Source organism: Lactuca serriola, chromosome 1 (assembly GCF_051521515.1).
Source record: "Lactuca serriola cultivar US96UC23 chromosome 1, Lser_US96UC23_V15, whole genome shotgun sequence".
Classification (NCBI taxonomy): domain Eukaryota; kingdom Viridiplantae; phylum Streptophyta; class Magnoliopsida; order Asterales; family Asteraceae; genus Lactuca; species Lactuca serriola.
Genome location: NC_136408.1, coordinates 45,103,630 through 45,118,010, shown reverse-complemented (window position 1 = coordinate 45,118,010; position 14,381 = coordinate 45,103,630). Strand labels below are relative to the sequence as shown.

General features: G+C 33.1%; 1 protein-coding gene across 3 annotated transcripts; it reads left to right on the top strand.

The window, feature by feature from the left end:
• The first annotated feature begins 4,955 nt into the window (after nt 1-4,955).
• On the top strand, nt 4,956-11,904 carry LOC145086593 (monothiol glutaredoxin-S15, mitochondrial-like). 3 transcript variants are annotated; one of them, XM_079024411.1, is made up of 6 exons: nt 4,956-5,280; nt 10,795-10,911; nt 11,011-11,110; nt 11,244-11,310; nt 11,460-11,538; nt 11,620-11,904. In XM_079024411.1, the coding sequence occupies exons 1-6, from the start codon at nt 5,134-5,136 to the stop codon at nt 11,662-11,664; spliced, it is 555 nt and encodes a 184-aa protein (XP_078880537.1). In that variant the 5' UTR covers nt 4,956-5,133; the 3' UTR covers nt 11,665-11,904. The 3 variants fall into 3 exon arrangements, with proteins under 3 accessions (XP_078880537.1, XP_078880544.1, XP_078880550.1); XM_079024418.1 differs by having other exon boundaries at nt 4,959-5,280; nt 10,798-10,911; XM_079024424.1 differs by lacking the exon at nt 4,956-5,280 and adding an exon at nt 10,296-10,397.
• The last annotated feature ends 2,477 nt before the right edge of the window (nt 11,905-14,381 follow it).

Sequence of the window (14,381 nt, the reverse complement as noted above, 5' to 3'; positions counted from 1 at the left end):
TTTACTTGAACCGTAAGGTATGAATGTTAATCTTAGTTTTGGTCCATTAGCGTTGTTTAGCTTTTAATAAATAATTTTTACATTTTAATAAATAATTGTAATGTATGAATGACAACGAATTGACAAACAGCTCTGTTGATTGACAAAACAGTTCTGCGGACCGACAAACAGTTCTGCAAACCGACAAACAACTCTCTGTGGAGTTGAAGGGTCTATATATTGTCATGGATGATCGTTGAATTTTTGGTAAAGAGTTACAAATTATTTTGAAGTTTAATATGAGTTCATCTTCGAATTTCTATATTTTCTCGTGCAACGAGCTTGATTGTTACTATTGTCGACCATTTTCTTGCCCCGTCACCAAACATAAGAGAGTCGTATATGTCTGATGATACTTTACAACAATTACAATGGGTTAAAGAACAACAAAAAAGATAAAGAGCCACATCGGACTCTCACTGAACGTTGTGACCTCATTGCGGCAGAGTGCAATGAGGTTGAAGAAATGATGCAGATTAATAAAAAAAAATCAAAGATCATGGGGAATGGATAAAAAAAAACAAAGAAGACTATCAAAATGGTTGAAAAATGGCTTACTGAGAAGGATGCAGAAATTATAGATCGTGGGCGGCAAAATGACCGTTTTGAAGATAAAATAAGAATTAGGGACGACTATATAACGATAGAGAAAGATAAGTATCCATTGCAATTCCCTTAAGTTAATTAGTGTTGTTGTACGTTTATTATGTGTTTTTGGTTTGTTGTATGTATTATCTTCGAGTTTTAGTTATTACTCTACTAGTAATGATGCACTAATATAATCATAATATTACTCATAATCTTTAAAGTAACCACACCATTTCAAAGTACACAATCAACATCTTCCAAAACATAACATGTGTAATTATACATACAACATCAATCATTCAAATCAAACGTTGAACAAATAGTCTTCTCTTTGCATCCCTTGCATCCTGCACGTCTCTAGCTTTTCGTGAGTCCCTTGTGCCCCTTGCGTCCCTTTCCATTCTGTCTTACTACTTGACATCGAGCTACTTTTTCTCGGCTTCTTTTGCTTTATTGGGACCAATGTCGGACAAGTTGCCGCAGTATGTGTTGTACTATCACATCTACTACACCTTCTTACTATAGGTTCCTTACCTTGTGACGGTATACGATTTATGTTTTTCGGTCTACTAGCTTGACGTGTACCCATTATCGGGGGTCTAACAACCATCATCTCAGCATGAATCTCCCAATCACAGGGGTCTGGAAGGGGGTAAACCGCCTCCTCACACGTACTTCGGTACGTTTCCATTTTGTAAGCGTCTATAGCCAGATGTCCATAGTTAGTTTTTTTCAAGTGCTTTAAGACCATTATGACATGACCACAAGGCAAAGAAGTTCCTTCCCAATATTTGCATGTACAAGTCTCTTGCCTCAAATCAACTATGCCACCATGTTTGAAATCATGCACTTGATATATTGCATCTGAAACACCTGAAACGGACCATCCTGTCTTACGCTCTTCATTTTTGCTTACTACTTTTTCAGCCCACTCCATTAGCACTGTTGAACGTCTCCCTGTAAACAATATATATATATATATATATATATATATATATATATATACATACTAGGAATTCTTGAGGGTCGTGCTAAGCACGACCCATGAAAGGTGATTTGGTTATTTCCTTCATCGTTGTCTAAATCTTTGAATAAATGTAAGTACATTGCTATTATAGGTACGAAATTCCAAGTACAATGTTATTATTAGTTAAGAAACAAGTATGTGTATGTTGCTAATACGCGTAAAGACATGAAATTTCATTGACATGTTATGTCATCCTACTCTTACTTTTTTCTATTATAGCATTAGACTTCAAAAATAGAAGTACATTGCTATTATGGGTTAGGAAATAAAACTACATGTTGTGGTTTTGGACTTTTTCTGTTTAGCAAAGTGGGACCCTTCGTTTTTCTGTCTATCATGTAATTTTGATTTTTTCTTTTTTGTTTATGACAATTGGTAGCAGATTCTCCTCGTTTGTGTCTATTGCCTCATCCTCATGATTTGGTTCACTTGAAAGTAGAGGTTTTGCATAGCCTGCAACTTCTACTCATGCAAATTAACAATCGGAATTATAGGCCACAAAGATGATAAAAAAACAAGGGTGGACAAAAAATTTGCAATTTTTGTCCCATTGACATGAATGGGTACCAACCCTATGACTAATCAAAATTCAATAACTACACAGGGACTAAACTTTATCACTAAATGAGAATAAATAAGACCCATTTCGAGGTGCTACTTCAAGACTACCTAGATTCATTCTCGGATGATGTTAGATAAGATCAATTTAGTCGCCTAAAATTCCATTTCCCATGAAAATTTCGGCTTAGAATATAATACAACCTGAATGATTCTAGTCTAACTTGAATTAAAAAACTTGAAATTTCAAATAGGGTAACTTTGGCCACAAAACACTTTTTATTGGGTTGAATGCTTAAATGTTCGGATTTTCTGACTAAAAACATAAATAAAAAAATTAAAGTATATTGTTATTATCAACAAATAAATGAAAGTTAGATTTTCTAATTTTTGCATAATGGTCGTTACATAATGTATTTAAGATCCAATTACGACCATAATCCAACGAAATAAACATCATTACGGGAAAGTAAAAATAACATGAGAATATAGAGTTTCTTGTAGCAACATATGAGTCAATAGGTTTCTACATATTTCAACTTAAGTCGAATCGATATGATATGTTCACATTTATATTTCTACAATGTTTGATTAAAAAATCAAAAAATATTGAACCAGCTATATGTGAATCAAGTTATGGTTTGCCATCCAGATATGTGAACCATATCTAATTTAATTAGGATCATCTAAAAGTTCAATAGAAACATTCGGTAAGTTTGTAGCAAAATATGCCCTGAAAAATTGGCAAAAGATAACACCATAAATGAGGCCAAATTTGTACAAAGTTAGGACTTAATTAAGTCGTTCTTTTTTAATTAAAGTTAAAAAGGGACATCGCTTAAATATAACTCACAAAAACAAAAAAGTACCAACTTTCGTTTGTTCCTTGTACATGCAAAGAATCAACTTACCATACATCTTGTAGCACCTTTCTTCAAGATATTTTTCAATCTATATAAAATAATAAATTTTAATGATATTTTAGCACAAATAATTTCATCCCATTAACTCATTGATTGATAATTTGAGATCATACAAAAAGAATGTGCTCACTAACTTCAGGAAACAATTTGGCACTATCAAAAACAGGATATTTAGCAACATATTCACACAATTTGGCACTATAAAAAACGATGGTTTCAAGACAATCATAATCAACTTAACCACCCAAAAACAACAAAATAAAATATAAAAGCCGAATACATTGAAACACAACCTAATTTCATCACTTTATCGTAAAATAGAAGTAGTAAACAATAATAAATTATCAAAGATAAGAATTCAAGAAAACTTGTTAGCTGTGATTTGCTTGACAGGAACATTTTCACAAGTAGGTGAACTACAAATGATTCACAAGAACAAATCATTATTCCAGCCAATACCTGAATGAAATTGATATCATAAAGAGTTATAAAAGATGCCAAACAAAATCGATATGTGATTAAAGGATGAAAACTGTTACTATCACAATTGTATATGAATAAATATTTATTAAATCCTCATGAAAAGCAATCTAGATAAACAATAATCTAGAAATATTCAGGGTGGAATGGGGAGAATACAAACCAGAAACGGAAGATCCATACATGAATCGTGAGATGTTGAAGAAAAGGAGGTTTGAAGAAATGTTAGGTTCATCAACACAATCATCTATCAATTTCGTATCCAAAATTTTAACTTGTTGTAAATGAAGAAGAAATCAAAAAATAATTGAAATGGAAAAGAAAAAAAACTCACCTTGACACCCCAACTCAGGGAAATAAGAGGGGCATGAATTATTGCTAAACCCATTGATTAGTACTTCATTGTCTACATCTTTGCTGTAGAACGTAAATTATTAAAGTGAGAAGAAATCAGCAACTCGTCGAAGTTGGGGTTCAACCCCAACTCATCAAATAAATCAACAAGGACGCAAAAGGAAGTGATATTTGATGAGTTTTGAGATTGCAGAGATATTCTCGCAACCACCACATCTCTGATTTCCAAAACCATCTTGAAAACTTTCAAACCAAAAAAGATAACGTGAACAATTAGAGTCAAAATCATGGACCGAATCGGGCTTCAAATCGAACCCTAAGTTAACAAAGGGAAGAAAATAAACCACAACACGTACAACAAATAGCAAAATTGAAAAGGGAATTTATGAATAAATCAAATTAACACATCGCTCGCTGTATGTGTGAATGAGATGGAAGATGAGAAAAGGAGACTGATCAGGAATGGGAAGCGATGACATGGAACAAAACCAGAATATAACTGACGCGTTCATTGAAATAATCTATATCAACACGAATTCGACCCCAACCACCGTCGCCAATTAGGGTTTTTTTTTTCTATGGAGGATTGTTGTCAGAGATTTTCTTGCAACCAAAGTCGTAATTATGGAATGGAGAACGGGAATCGGTAGATAAATGTTGAAAGGGTGGACGATATATAAAAAGGATATGACACCTTGACACATGAGTCTCTATGAATCGATGTCAATGTCGATGGCGTCTTTTAGAGTGGTGGTGATGTGTTGTATAATAAACCCTGTTTAATTGTTGTAGGCGGCACCACAATAAAAAGCTTTTATATATAGTAATGAAATATATATATATATATATATATATATATATATATATATATATATATATATATAGGCTTCTTTTGAGACAAAAGGCCGATTTTATAAGAGAAGGCCCAATTAGGTTGAAAAAATACATAAAGTTTACTTCGCTTAATTAGAGGGCTATGTAGCTCCCCTGCACCCTCGGCAGAGGATCATCCCAAACTCCTCGCATAGAGGTTAAAGGCATTATTTCACACCCCCAATTTTATATTTCATTTTCACCCTGTGCGACAATTCTTCTCCTACATACATTCCCGTCGCCCATTCAGATCAACAGCCGTAAATCTAGGGTTCCGGTGTAGGTGAAACCATGTGGAGACGAGCCTCTGATAAGCTCTTAGCACTCCGACCTGTTGCCAGACCTAATCGTATCGTTAGGTCTTCGCTATCTCCAGCGACTCTTCGGTCATCCCCGACTGTTATCACTCGTCACTATTCAGGTCCATTGGGTACCAAGGTAAGTACGACGATAATTTATTTCAAATGATATTGTCTTCTATTAAAAAAGCGTAATTATTTTCATCGATAAAGATACTTGTATTGATTAGAATGATAACTGCAGAAATTTAGCGATCTTTTGTATTTTGAATTGGTCTTAACATCAAAAACACCTTGTCTTGAACAATAGCCACTTGTTACCTATCCCTGATATCATCAATATATAATGTCATTACACATAAAGATTCTTGTTTATTATATATATATATACTGCATACTACTTTTATGCCAGGTCTTTTAGAAGTAATTTTAGCGCTTCGTAACATATACATGAAATATATATATATATATATATATATATATATATATATATATATACTGCATACTACTTTTATGCCAGGTCTTTTAGAAGTAATTTTAGCGCTTCGTAACATATACATGAAATTTAGTGTATGAATTAGCTCCTTTGGAGATACTCTTCTACTATTAATTGTGCTAAGAATTGTATTCTTGCTCTACAATGTAATGTTCCCTATGAACCATATCTTTTCTCTACTATGGTATGTTCACTAGGATCTTATTATATTTTACAAGTGAATCTGAAGAGTACATAATGTTGCACACCAACTTTAAATAACGAAAGCAAGGGTCACAATTTAGCTCTACAAATAAATAATTTAAGCATAAATCTGCGAGCATAAAGGCCACAAGGATTAATCGGCCATAAAACACAACTTTTGAGGATAAACATATTAATTATAAATCAACTTTCATAATACTTTGTTTAACATGCTAACACTTGCTTTAGTTTGCAACTACATACATGAAACGACTAGTATTTAGTTTAGTAAAACAGTTTGAAGAAATTTTTAGGAAATGATCATTTTGAGAAGAAGCTTTCCACCTCTCTACTTTGTAAATCAGTTGGCAAATTCAAACAAACATAGTATTACCCGATTCTAACTCGATATAGATCAAAAATGTTTCGAGTGATTATCTAATAAGATGTTTTTATAATAGTTATAACTTTAGGAATGAGACAAAACACTTTTTATCAATTCTTAATCGACTGAGACGGAGAGAGTTTTAACTGTAGGCGAAATGTTCAAAGTAAAAATGTTTCGAGTGATTATCTAATAAGATTATTTATAATAGTTATAACTTTAGGAATGAGGCAAAACACTTTTTATCAATTCTTAATCGACTGAGACGGAGAGAGTTTTAACTGTAGGCGAAATGTTCAAACTTCAAAGTATAACTTAAAGCCTTAATTTGAAGTCTTAATTAGAAGGTAAGGTCATCAATTTGGACGATATACAATTATAACATACCAATGCGGCTGTAGGGATAAATTCAATTGACCTAAGGCTTTTGAATACCATGTTCGATAACGCTCTTGTCATCGTATTACATGTATGTCAGTTGCACCAAATCAAAAAAGAAAGTGTTTAACATACAAGATGATAAATTAATCTGCTGTAATTAGTATAAGGTAAAAGAATAAGATTTAATCCTGAAATCAAAGTAAATCTTATGGATATAAGGATGATTAACGATCGACTAATGATTTTTTTTTTCTCTTTTTCTTTGTGATTATCTATTCGAAACAATTGAAAAGTCGGTTCCTTTCTATTTTTCTTCTTTAATCTTTAAACATTTATGCGAAAAGAATATGTGAACAGGTTATGATAGATTCGACACAACACATTGATCGAGTTATCCGATAATTAGAAAGATGAGTAAACTACACAAATGGTCTAGATGGTTTGGGTTAATATTTTTATTTGATTTATTATTTTGTTTTGAACTTCAGATATTTTTATGGTTTGTTTTTAATTTGGAGAATCTTTATGGTTTGTTTTTGTTTTGGTTTGGTCCTTATTGGACTAGAAATGTAACGTCCCAAAATTTCAGAGTAAAATTTTCATTTTTAAAACAATAAGTTATATAAATAAGTTGTTCCAAAATCAATCAAAGTGATTACATCATGTAAACATTAGAGTAAAAATTGTATGTAGTCAATGAGGAAAACTCTGGGGGATGCAGTGCAGTCACAGTGGGCTCTTCTCCTTAAAGCTGAAAGTACTTGAAACCATGAACATAAAACCGTAAGCATAAAGTTTAGTGCGTTCCTCAAAATACCACATATCATACATATAATAGAGATTGATATGTGTTAACCTTATTCTAACAATTGTCATTATGTCATGAGCCATATCATGGTCTTGCCAAGTCAGGGGCCAAAACCTAGGTTTTATAGACAAGTGACAAGAGCCACCTATTGGTCTTCTATGTAAGTATCACAAAGACAACTAGCATTATACATATAATTGCCAAGGTCCAGACCTTCGTCTTGCATATAATTTGTTGGGTGTTGTATCCAGGTCTTTCATGCGATTGCTAGGTGCCACCACCTTTTCTTTCTACATAACATAATCCTATGGGCTGACATTGATGCCTTCGTCCCCCATGTATAGTGAGGAGACTCACCTACATCACAAAGCCGATTAAAACCTAGATCAATGTTGCGCCCACCATAACCAACTCTCACCACCAAAAGATGCGTGTTAAACACCTCCTATCAATCCGCACAAGGCAAACCCTAAGTCTACCTTCTAAAAATAGAAATTTGACAAAAAGGTCAACACATGCTAAAAAGTCAATGGTCAAAGTTGACGGCTAATGTTGACTTTAGTCGATCGCCACGTCTTGGCCTTCCTTGGCCATGCCCTGACCCTTGCCTATCCAACCAAACGGGAAATTCCCGGTTGCCAAGCCATGGCGATCTATGGCCACGTCGTGGGCACTGGTTTCCATCCAAAACTCAGATCTTGTCCATACTATGGTCTAAATGGATAAAGTTTTCAATTTTATCCACTAAGACTCCAAGTGATCAATATCTCTAACCCTAACTCCAAATAAAGCCAAAAACCACCATGTCTTAACCATTAAGCCCTTAATCTGAAAAGTCTTTAACCCAACCACTTTAGAAGGGTTTTATAATACTAGATCCATCTCAAAGATGGAAGCTTTATAGACATGTATGTCTAATACATGTCCAAAATCCTTTTTATGTCAAAATGAGCATTTAAGACCAAAACTCAAGCAAATGGCAAGAACATCTACTAAAGGCTAGGTCCACTAAATATGATGCTCTTGGGACTCATGAGAGTCACAAAGTTGCCAACTTTATGAGCTCCTTCCTTCCAAACTTGCCCAAACATGAAGGACATCGGACCATATTCAAGATCTAACTACAATAAGCCATAAAGCAAGGAACTTAGATACTGACAAAGGTCCAGAAATGTCCAAAATAGATCTTCACTTCGGCCACGGAACACCACAATCCTTTTCAATGCCTCTTCTTTATTCACAAGCAATTAAAGTTCACCAAAATGGGCTCACAACTCACAAGGAGAAATTAGGGTTAGGGTTTTTGGAACTTGAGGGTGATAGAGGTTGATAAGGAACCTTAAAAATGACTTAGAGAGTTTAAATACAAAGGAAACCCTAAAAAAATCATGGGCTTGGGCCAAAACAGCTGCCAAGCTGTAGCGGCTAAAAAAATGCACGTGCCTTATATACAATGCCATGATGTGGACATCCTTGCCCTATGCCGTAACATTGAGTTTTTCCCAAAAACTCCATCTTAGCCCAAGAGAATATAAAGCTAATCCAATCTAGAACACGAGTGTTACAAGAAAAGACTATATCGTCTTTTTCTATTGAAGCGTCAAAAATTGATCCATCAGTGGCATGAAATTCATCAAATTAATGTCGATGGTTTAGAGATAGGTCATTAGCTTCACAAAAGTATTGAAGCGTCAAAAATTGATACATCAGTGACAACAATTTCCCAAACGATTGAGCAAAATGACTATGCTAAAGTGAAGTGGTAATATGAAGTCTATACGAGATGGTATGGTCATTAATTTAGAGAATACACAATTATAACATAGGTTGTAGGGTCAATTGACCTAAAGCTTTAGAATAGCATGTGCGAACTTCAGATTTCAGACATAAGTATTTAGAAGTCGTAGAACATTGGAATTACAAATTCAAACTCAGGCCATGCCCATAAACGATTAGCAAATCAGTTGACAAAATGGTCAATCAAAAATCGAAGGCGCTCGAAAATTTAAAGAAACGATTAGCAGATCAGTTGACAAAATGGTCAATCAAAAATCGAAGGCGCTCGAAATTTTAAAATTTTTCTGATCCGTTGTTAATCCTTTGTTAAAACGTTGCTAAGTTATCGCATATCCATCAGTATTCGTCGATATCCATCGATAATCCAAAGTTTTAGGGACCCATTTTTACTTTTTGCGTAGGGTCTTTAAAGTCAACAGATTGGTCGTAAGTCTCAGTTCCGTTGGGGGCTTCACTTCAGCTTAGTCGCTTTGTTCAATCTTTTGGTGAATTGTTGCCACTATTGCATTAGTTTTTGACGCTTCAATATTTTTGTGAAGTTGATGAACACTCTATAAATGAGCGACCTTAATTTGATGAACCCTTTGCCACCACCATTTATGCATAACGTTTCAGTAGAAAATAGCAATATAATCTTTTTTGGTTTGATAGAGACGAAATCCAAAACAAGAACAAATCATAAGTATGTTTCAATTTAAAAATAAACAATCAAGATGTTTGAAGTTGAAAAAAATAATGAATAAAATAAAGAGACTAAACCAAACCATCTAAATCAAAACCATTTTGTGTAATTTATTCATCTATTTAGTTACCTGATAATCCGACCCATTATTTGTGTTGTACCGAATCCATTATGGCTTGTTCAACTATTTTTTTCATATTCATGTTCAAAGATTAAGAAGGAAAACCAAAATTTTGAGATAATCACCAAGAAAAAAGAGAAAAAGAATCATAAGTCGGTTATTAGTTGTCCTTATATCTTTAAGATTTCCTTTGGATTTAGGGTCAAATCTTGTTATTTTACCTTACATTGGTTATTACCGATTAATTTCTCTTTTTTTATGTTAAACACCACCTCGATTTTTTTTTGATGATTTGGTGCAGAGTCGTACGTGTAATACGATGACAAAGGTGTTATTGAACATGTTATTCAAGGGCTTTAGGTCAATTGAATCTACCACTACAACCACATTGGTAGTTTGGTATGTTATAACTTATAATTGTATATTGTCTAAATTGATGACCTTATCTTCTGATTTAGATTTCAAATTAGAGTTTTAAGCTCTATTTTGAACGTTTAGTCTATATTTAAAACTTACTCCGTCTGAATCGATTCATAACAAGTGTTTTGCCTCCTTAATAAAGTTATAACTAGTATAGAAACATCTTATTAGATAATTACTCGAAGCATCTATGATTCATGTCAAATTAGAATGTGGTAAATACTAGGTTTGCTTGAATTTGCCAACCGAAGAGTCTGCTTTTTTTTTTTTTTTATTTTTTTTTATTTATTTTTTTTAATCTTTAGTTCCATTCTAGACACTAATAGTTGCTAAAGTGATTGTTTTTATTTGAAAATTTTGATACTTGATACCATTTGTAGCAGCATGGGATGCGATTTTCAACGAGTGTCCCCAATGATCCTGATACACATGATGATTTCAAGCCCACAAATAAGCTTGAAAATTCACAACTTACCCTAAAAGACATTGTTGAGCAGGTTGGTGGTTACTGCCAAGTTTACCAAAAAACCTCTCTTTTGACTAATATGTTTCCTTTGGATCTTATGATTACAACATTTGTTAATTGCAAAATGTAGGATGTGAAGGACAACCATGTGATGATTTACATGAAAGGGGATCCAGAACAACCCCGTTGTGGATTCAGCTCATTAGCAGTCAGAGTGTTGAGTGAATATCGTAAGTGCTCAAATCTTTGTAAAGAAAAAGGGTAAATTTGGAATTGAAAATGGTAGTTTCATTTACCTCCTTTTTCTATTTGGATTCTCGAGGGTGTTTTAGTAATTCCAAGTGCTGGTGGGGATTTTTGCAGGTGTTCCTATACATTCTAGAAACATATTGGAAGATCCTGAACTTAAAAATGCTGTAAAATCTTTCAGGTAACAAACACAATTAGAGGTGGTAGTTTTGACTTTCGACCCATTTATATATAGGTCAACAAGTCAAATGGGTCAAAGGCACATACTTTTTTTTTCCATTTCATTATTAATTTTTATTGGGTATAATATTGGGTGTGTATGCATTGCAGCATGTGGCCAACATTTCCACAGATATTTATCAATGGAGAATTCATAGGAGGATCAGACATTATCCTGAATATGCATCAGGTAAGTTTCTGCATCTTTATCTTTTTTCTTTGGTCTTTTCATTTATAATTGTGTTTTTGAAAACTTTTTTGTGTTATGAAGAATGGTGAACTGAAGGAGAAGATAAAGGCAACTCCCTCCGAATAGAGGAATTTGGAATTTTATGAAGTAATAGTCGTTGTTCTTGTTCAAGGTGAGTGAAAATATAATGTCATGTTACTACTTATTTTTTAGGTTTTAGTTTATTATGTGAGATTGATATGCTGCAACATACTGTTCTTGTTCTATCTTGCATTTAAAAACTTTGAGCTTGTTATTTGTTTGGTATTATTGTATGGATGTAATAAAAATTAGTTGATTATTTTATGATTATTAAATTTGGCTAAACCCTTTTAAGCGTTTTCCAAGATTTTTGCAGGTGAAAAGTAATTTTACACGTTATTTTCTCATATATTTTTGCATGTTAAACCTACAGTCCTACAAAATTACTATTCCCCTGCACAGTATTTGTTTATTTATTTATTTGAAAATGGTATTTGAGTATTCCTATTACAAAAGGTTCTTTTCACAAAAAACTAATGATTTTTGCAGGTGAAATATAATTTTGTACATTCAAACAGTGAAATTACTAACGAGTTTTTATTCTTATTTTTTTTGGTTTTTAGTTTTTACGGATCAAAACTAAAGAAGAAAGCTTTATTTTTTATTTTTGCTGTGAAAAAATTTATTTTAAGCATCCTACCAAAAAAAAAAAAAAACGCATAATTTTCGCTGAGAACAATAATTTTTTGTAAAAAAATGTGAGTATTATTCACCTGCAAATTTTATAAAAAAAATTTGGATGAATTTCGTATTTGTCCTTGTTAAACAACTAAATATTATATCGTATTTATCAAACTTAAAATTTAAATATCAAATTTATCCTTATTATTCATTAAAATATCCTATTTCCCCAAAAATAAAACTATTACAATATTTTTTTTAATAGTTTATGATCAACTATTATACTTTAGAATCATTATAATTAGTTTTATACTCGTCCGGTGGACGGTTTAGGCCTGACAATCGTGTCGTGTTCGGGTTGCTGTGTCGCGGGTTGGCGTGTCAAAATATGTCAACCCAAACACGACCTATTTAAATATATAGGTCACGGATTGGCGGGTTTGTAACATAAACCTATATATGACCTGCCAACCTATTTATTTATACGGGTTCAGAGGTTGGCGGGTTCGTGGGTCAGATTTGAACTCGTGGGTCCGAATTTTAGACATTTAAGTATTAAACATCCAAATGAAAATTAAAAACATTTATAGAAATATGTTACAGACTTAGCCTTATAGGTTACGAGTTACGACCTTAGATCATCTACTACGAGTCAAAATGTTAAAACAGTCAAATGGTCTATGAATCAGTGGTATATATTATATAATACTTATTAAATATTAATACTTGATACATAAATATATTTAAAAATAAAATAATTTTTTTTATTAAGAACATAAACGGGTTGGTGGGTCAACCGTTTATTTTTTGAGAAACTCATATATGAACCGTTTAATAAACGGATTGGCGGGTTGAAAAACTCAACACAAACGCATTTATTTCGTGTCGTGTCGAGAATTGTCAGCCCTAGGACGGTTGACTGATGTAATAAAAAAACATTAAAACACAACAAAATAAAAAGCATATATATAATTTGTTATTATGCATTCTACAATGATAAATCTACTCAAATAACATATGAATGAAAAGAAGCATTAAAACACAATAAAATAAAAATCATCGTAGTCGATTAACATATAATTAATGAAATTAAGTTAAAGACGAAAAAATGAAATCTATTGCTTAATTACTTTAAAGTCACACAATCGTGGAAGCCGACGGTTCTTTGGTCAAAAGAATCAATGCACAAAGCTAATAGACAATGACTAACTAATTCCAACTCAAGATTTCCACCAAAAACCATAAAAAATCACACAAAGATGCTAGTTTTTCAAGAATATTCAAGCAAACTATAAATCAGAAGGATTATATCGGCTTGTAGCTTGAATGTGTGATTTCCTTGCAGTAGATTCTTCCTTCGACCTCTCCAAGCTTATCCTACACAACAAATTAAGCAATTAAGCACAATTCGTATGAAAATTTAAGACCTAGGGTTTGATAGAAAACCTCACTTTCCTTGTGGGAGCTCCTAAGAGAAGATTCAAGGAGGACAAAATGAAGTTTAGAACAGAAATTTCATACCTTAGGTTAAGATTGTACTTAGAGTTGACGAATAAAAGGAGGATTATGAGTGAAATCAGTTTTGGCGAAGACAATAGAGAGAAAAACGAGTTGAAAGCAAGAGGTGTTGTGTTAGAATGAGCAAATCCGATTTTTTTTTTTTCATTTAAAAAACTTCACTATGCGTCCGACATGGCCCCGTGTCAAACCAAGGCAAAATGACACGGGTCGTGTCATTCCCGAACTTCAAGAAACAGGTTGTTTTTTTTTCTGACACGCCCCCGTGTCCAATGGGGTCAAAAATGACATGGGTCGTGTCAACCTTTATGTGATCGGATTGCATTTTTCGGTTTTTGCACTCTCCGGCTAAAATTAAATTTTGATTTTTGAAACTCATTGATAATTATAGAAAGTGCTGAAATGTCTTTTGGAACAACTAAAAACCATGAAATATGAAGAAAAAAAAAATGGAAAAATGACGAAAATACCCCCAACTTGGCCTTTGAAGATGAATCAATCTAAGTATGTGGGGCTCTCCAACACATAAAACTTCTCGTCACCTCCCTCAATAGAACATTCCACCTCTTTCTTGCTTTCTATTTCTGCAAGAACCAAAAAGGGCTTAAACCTTTTATGTCATA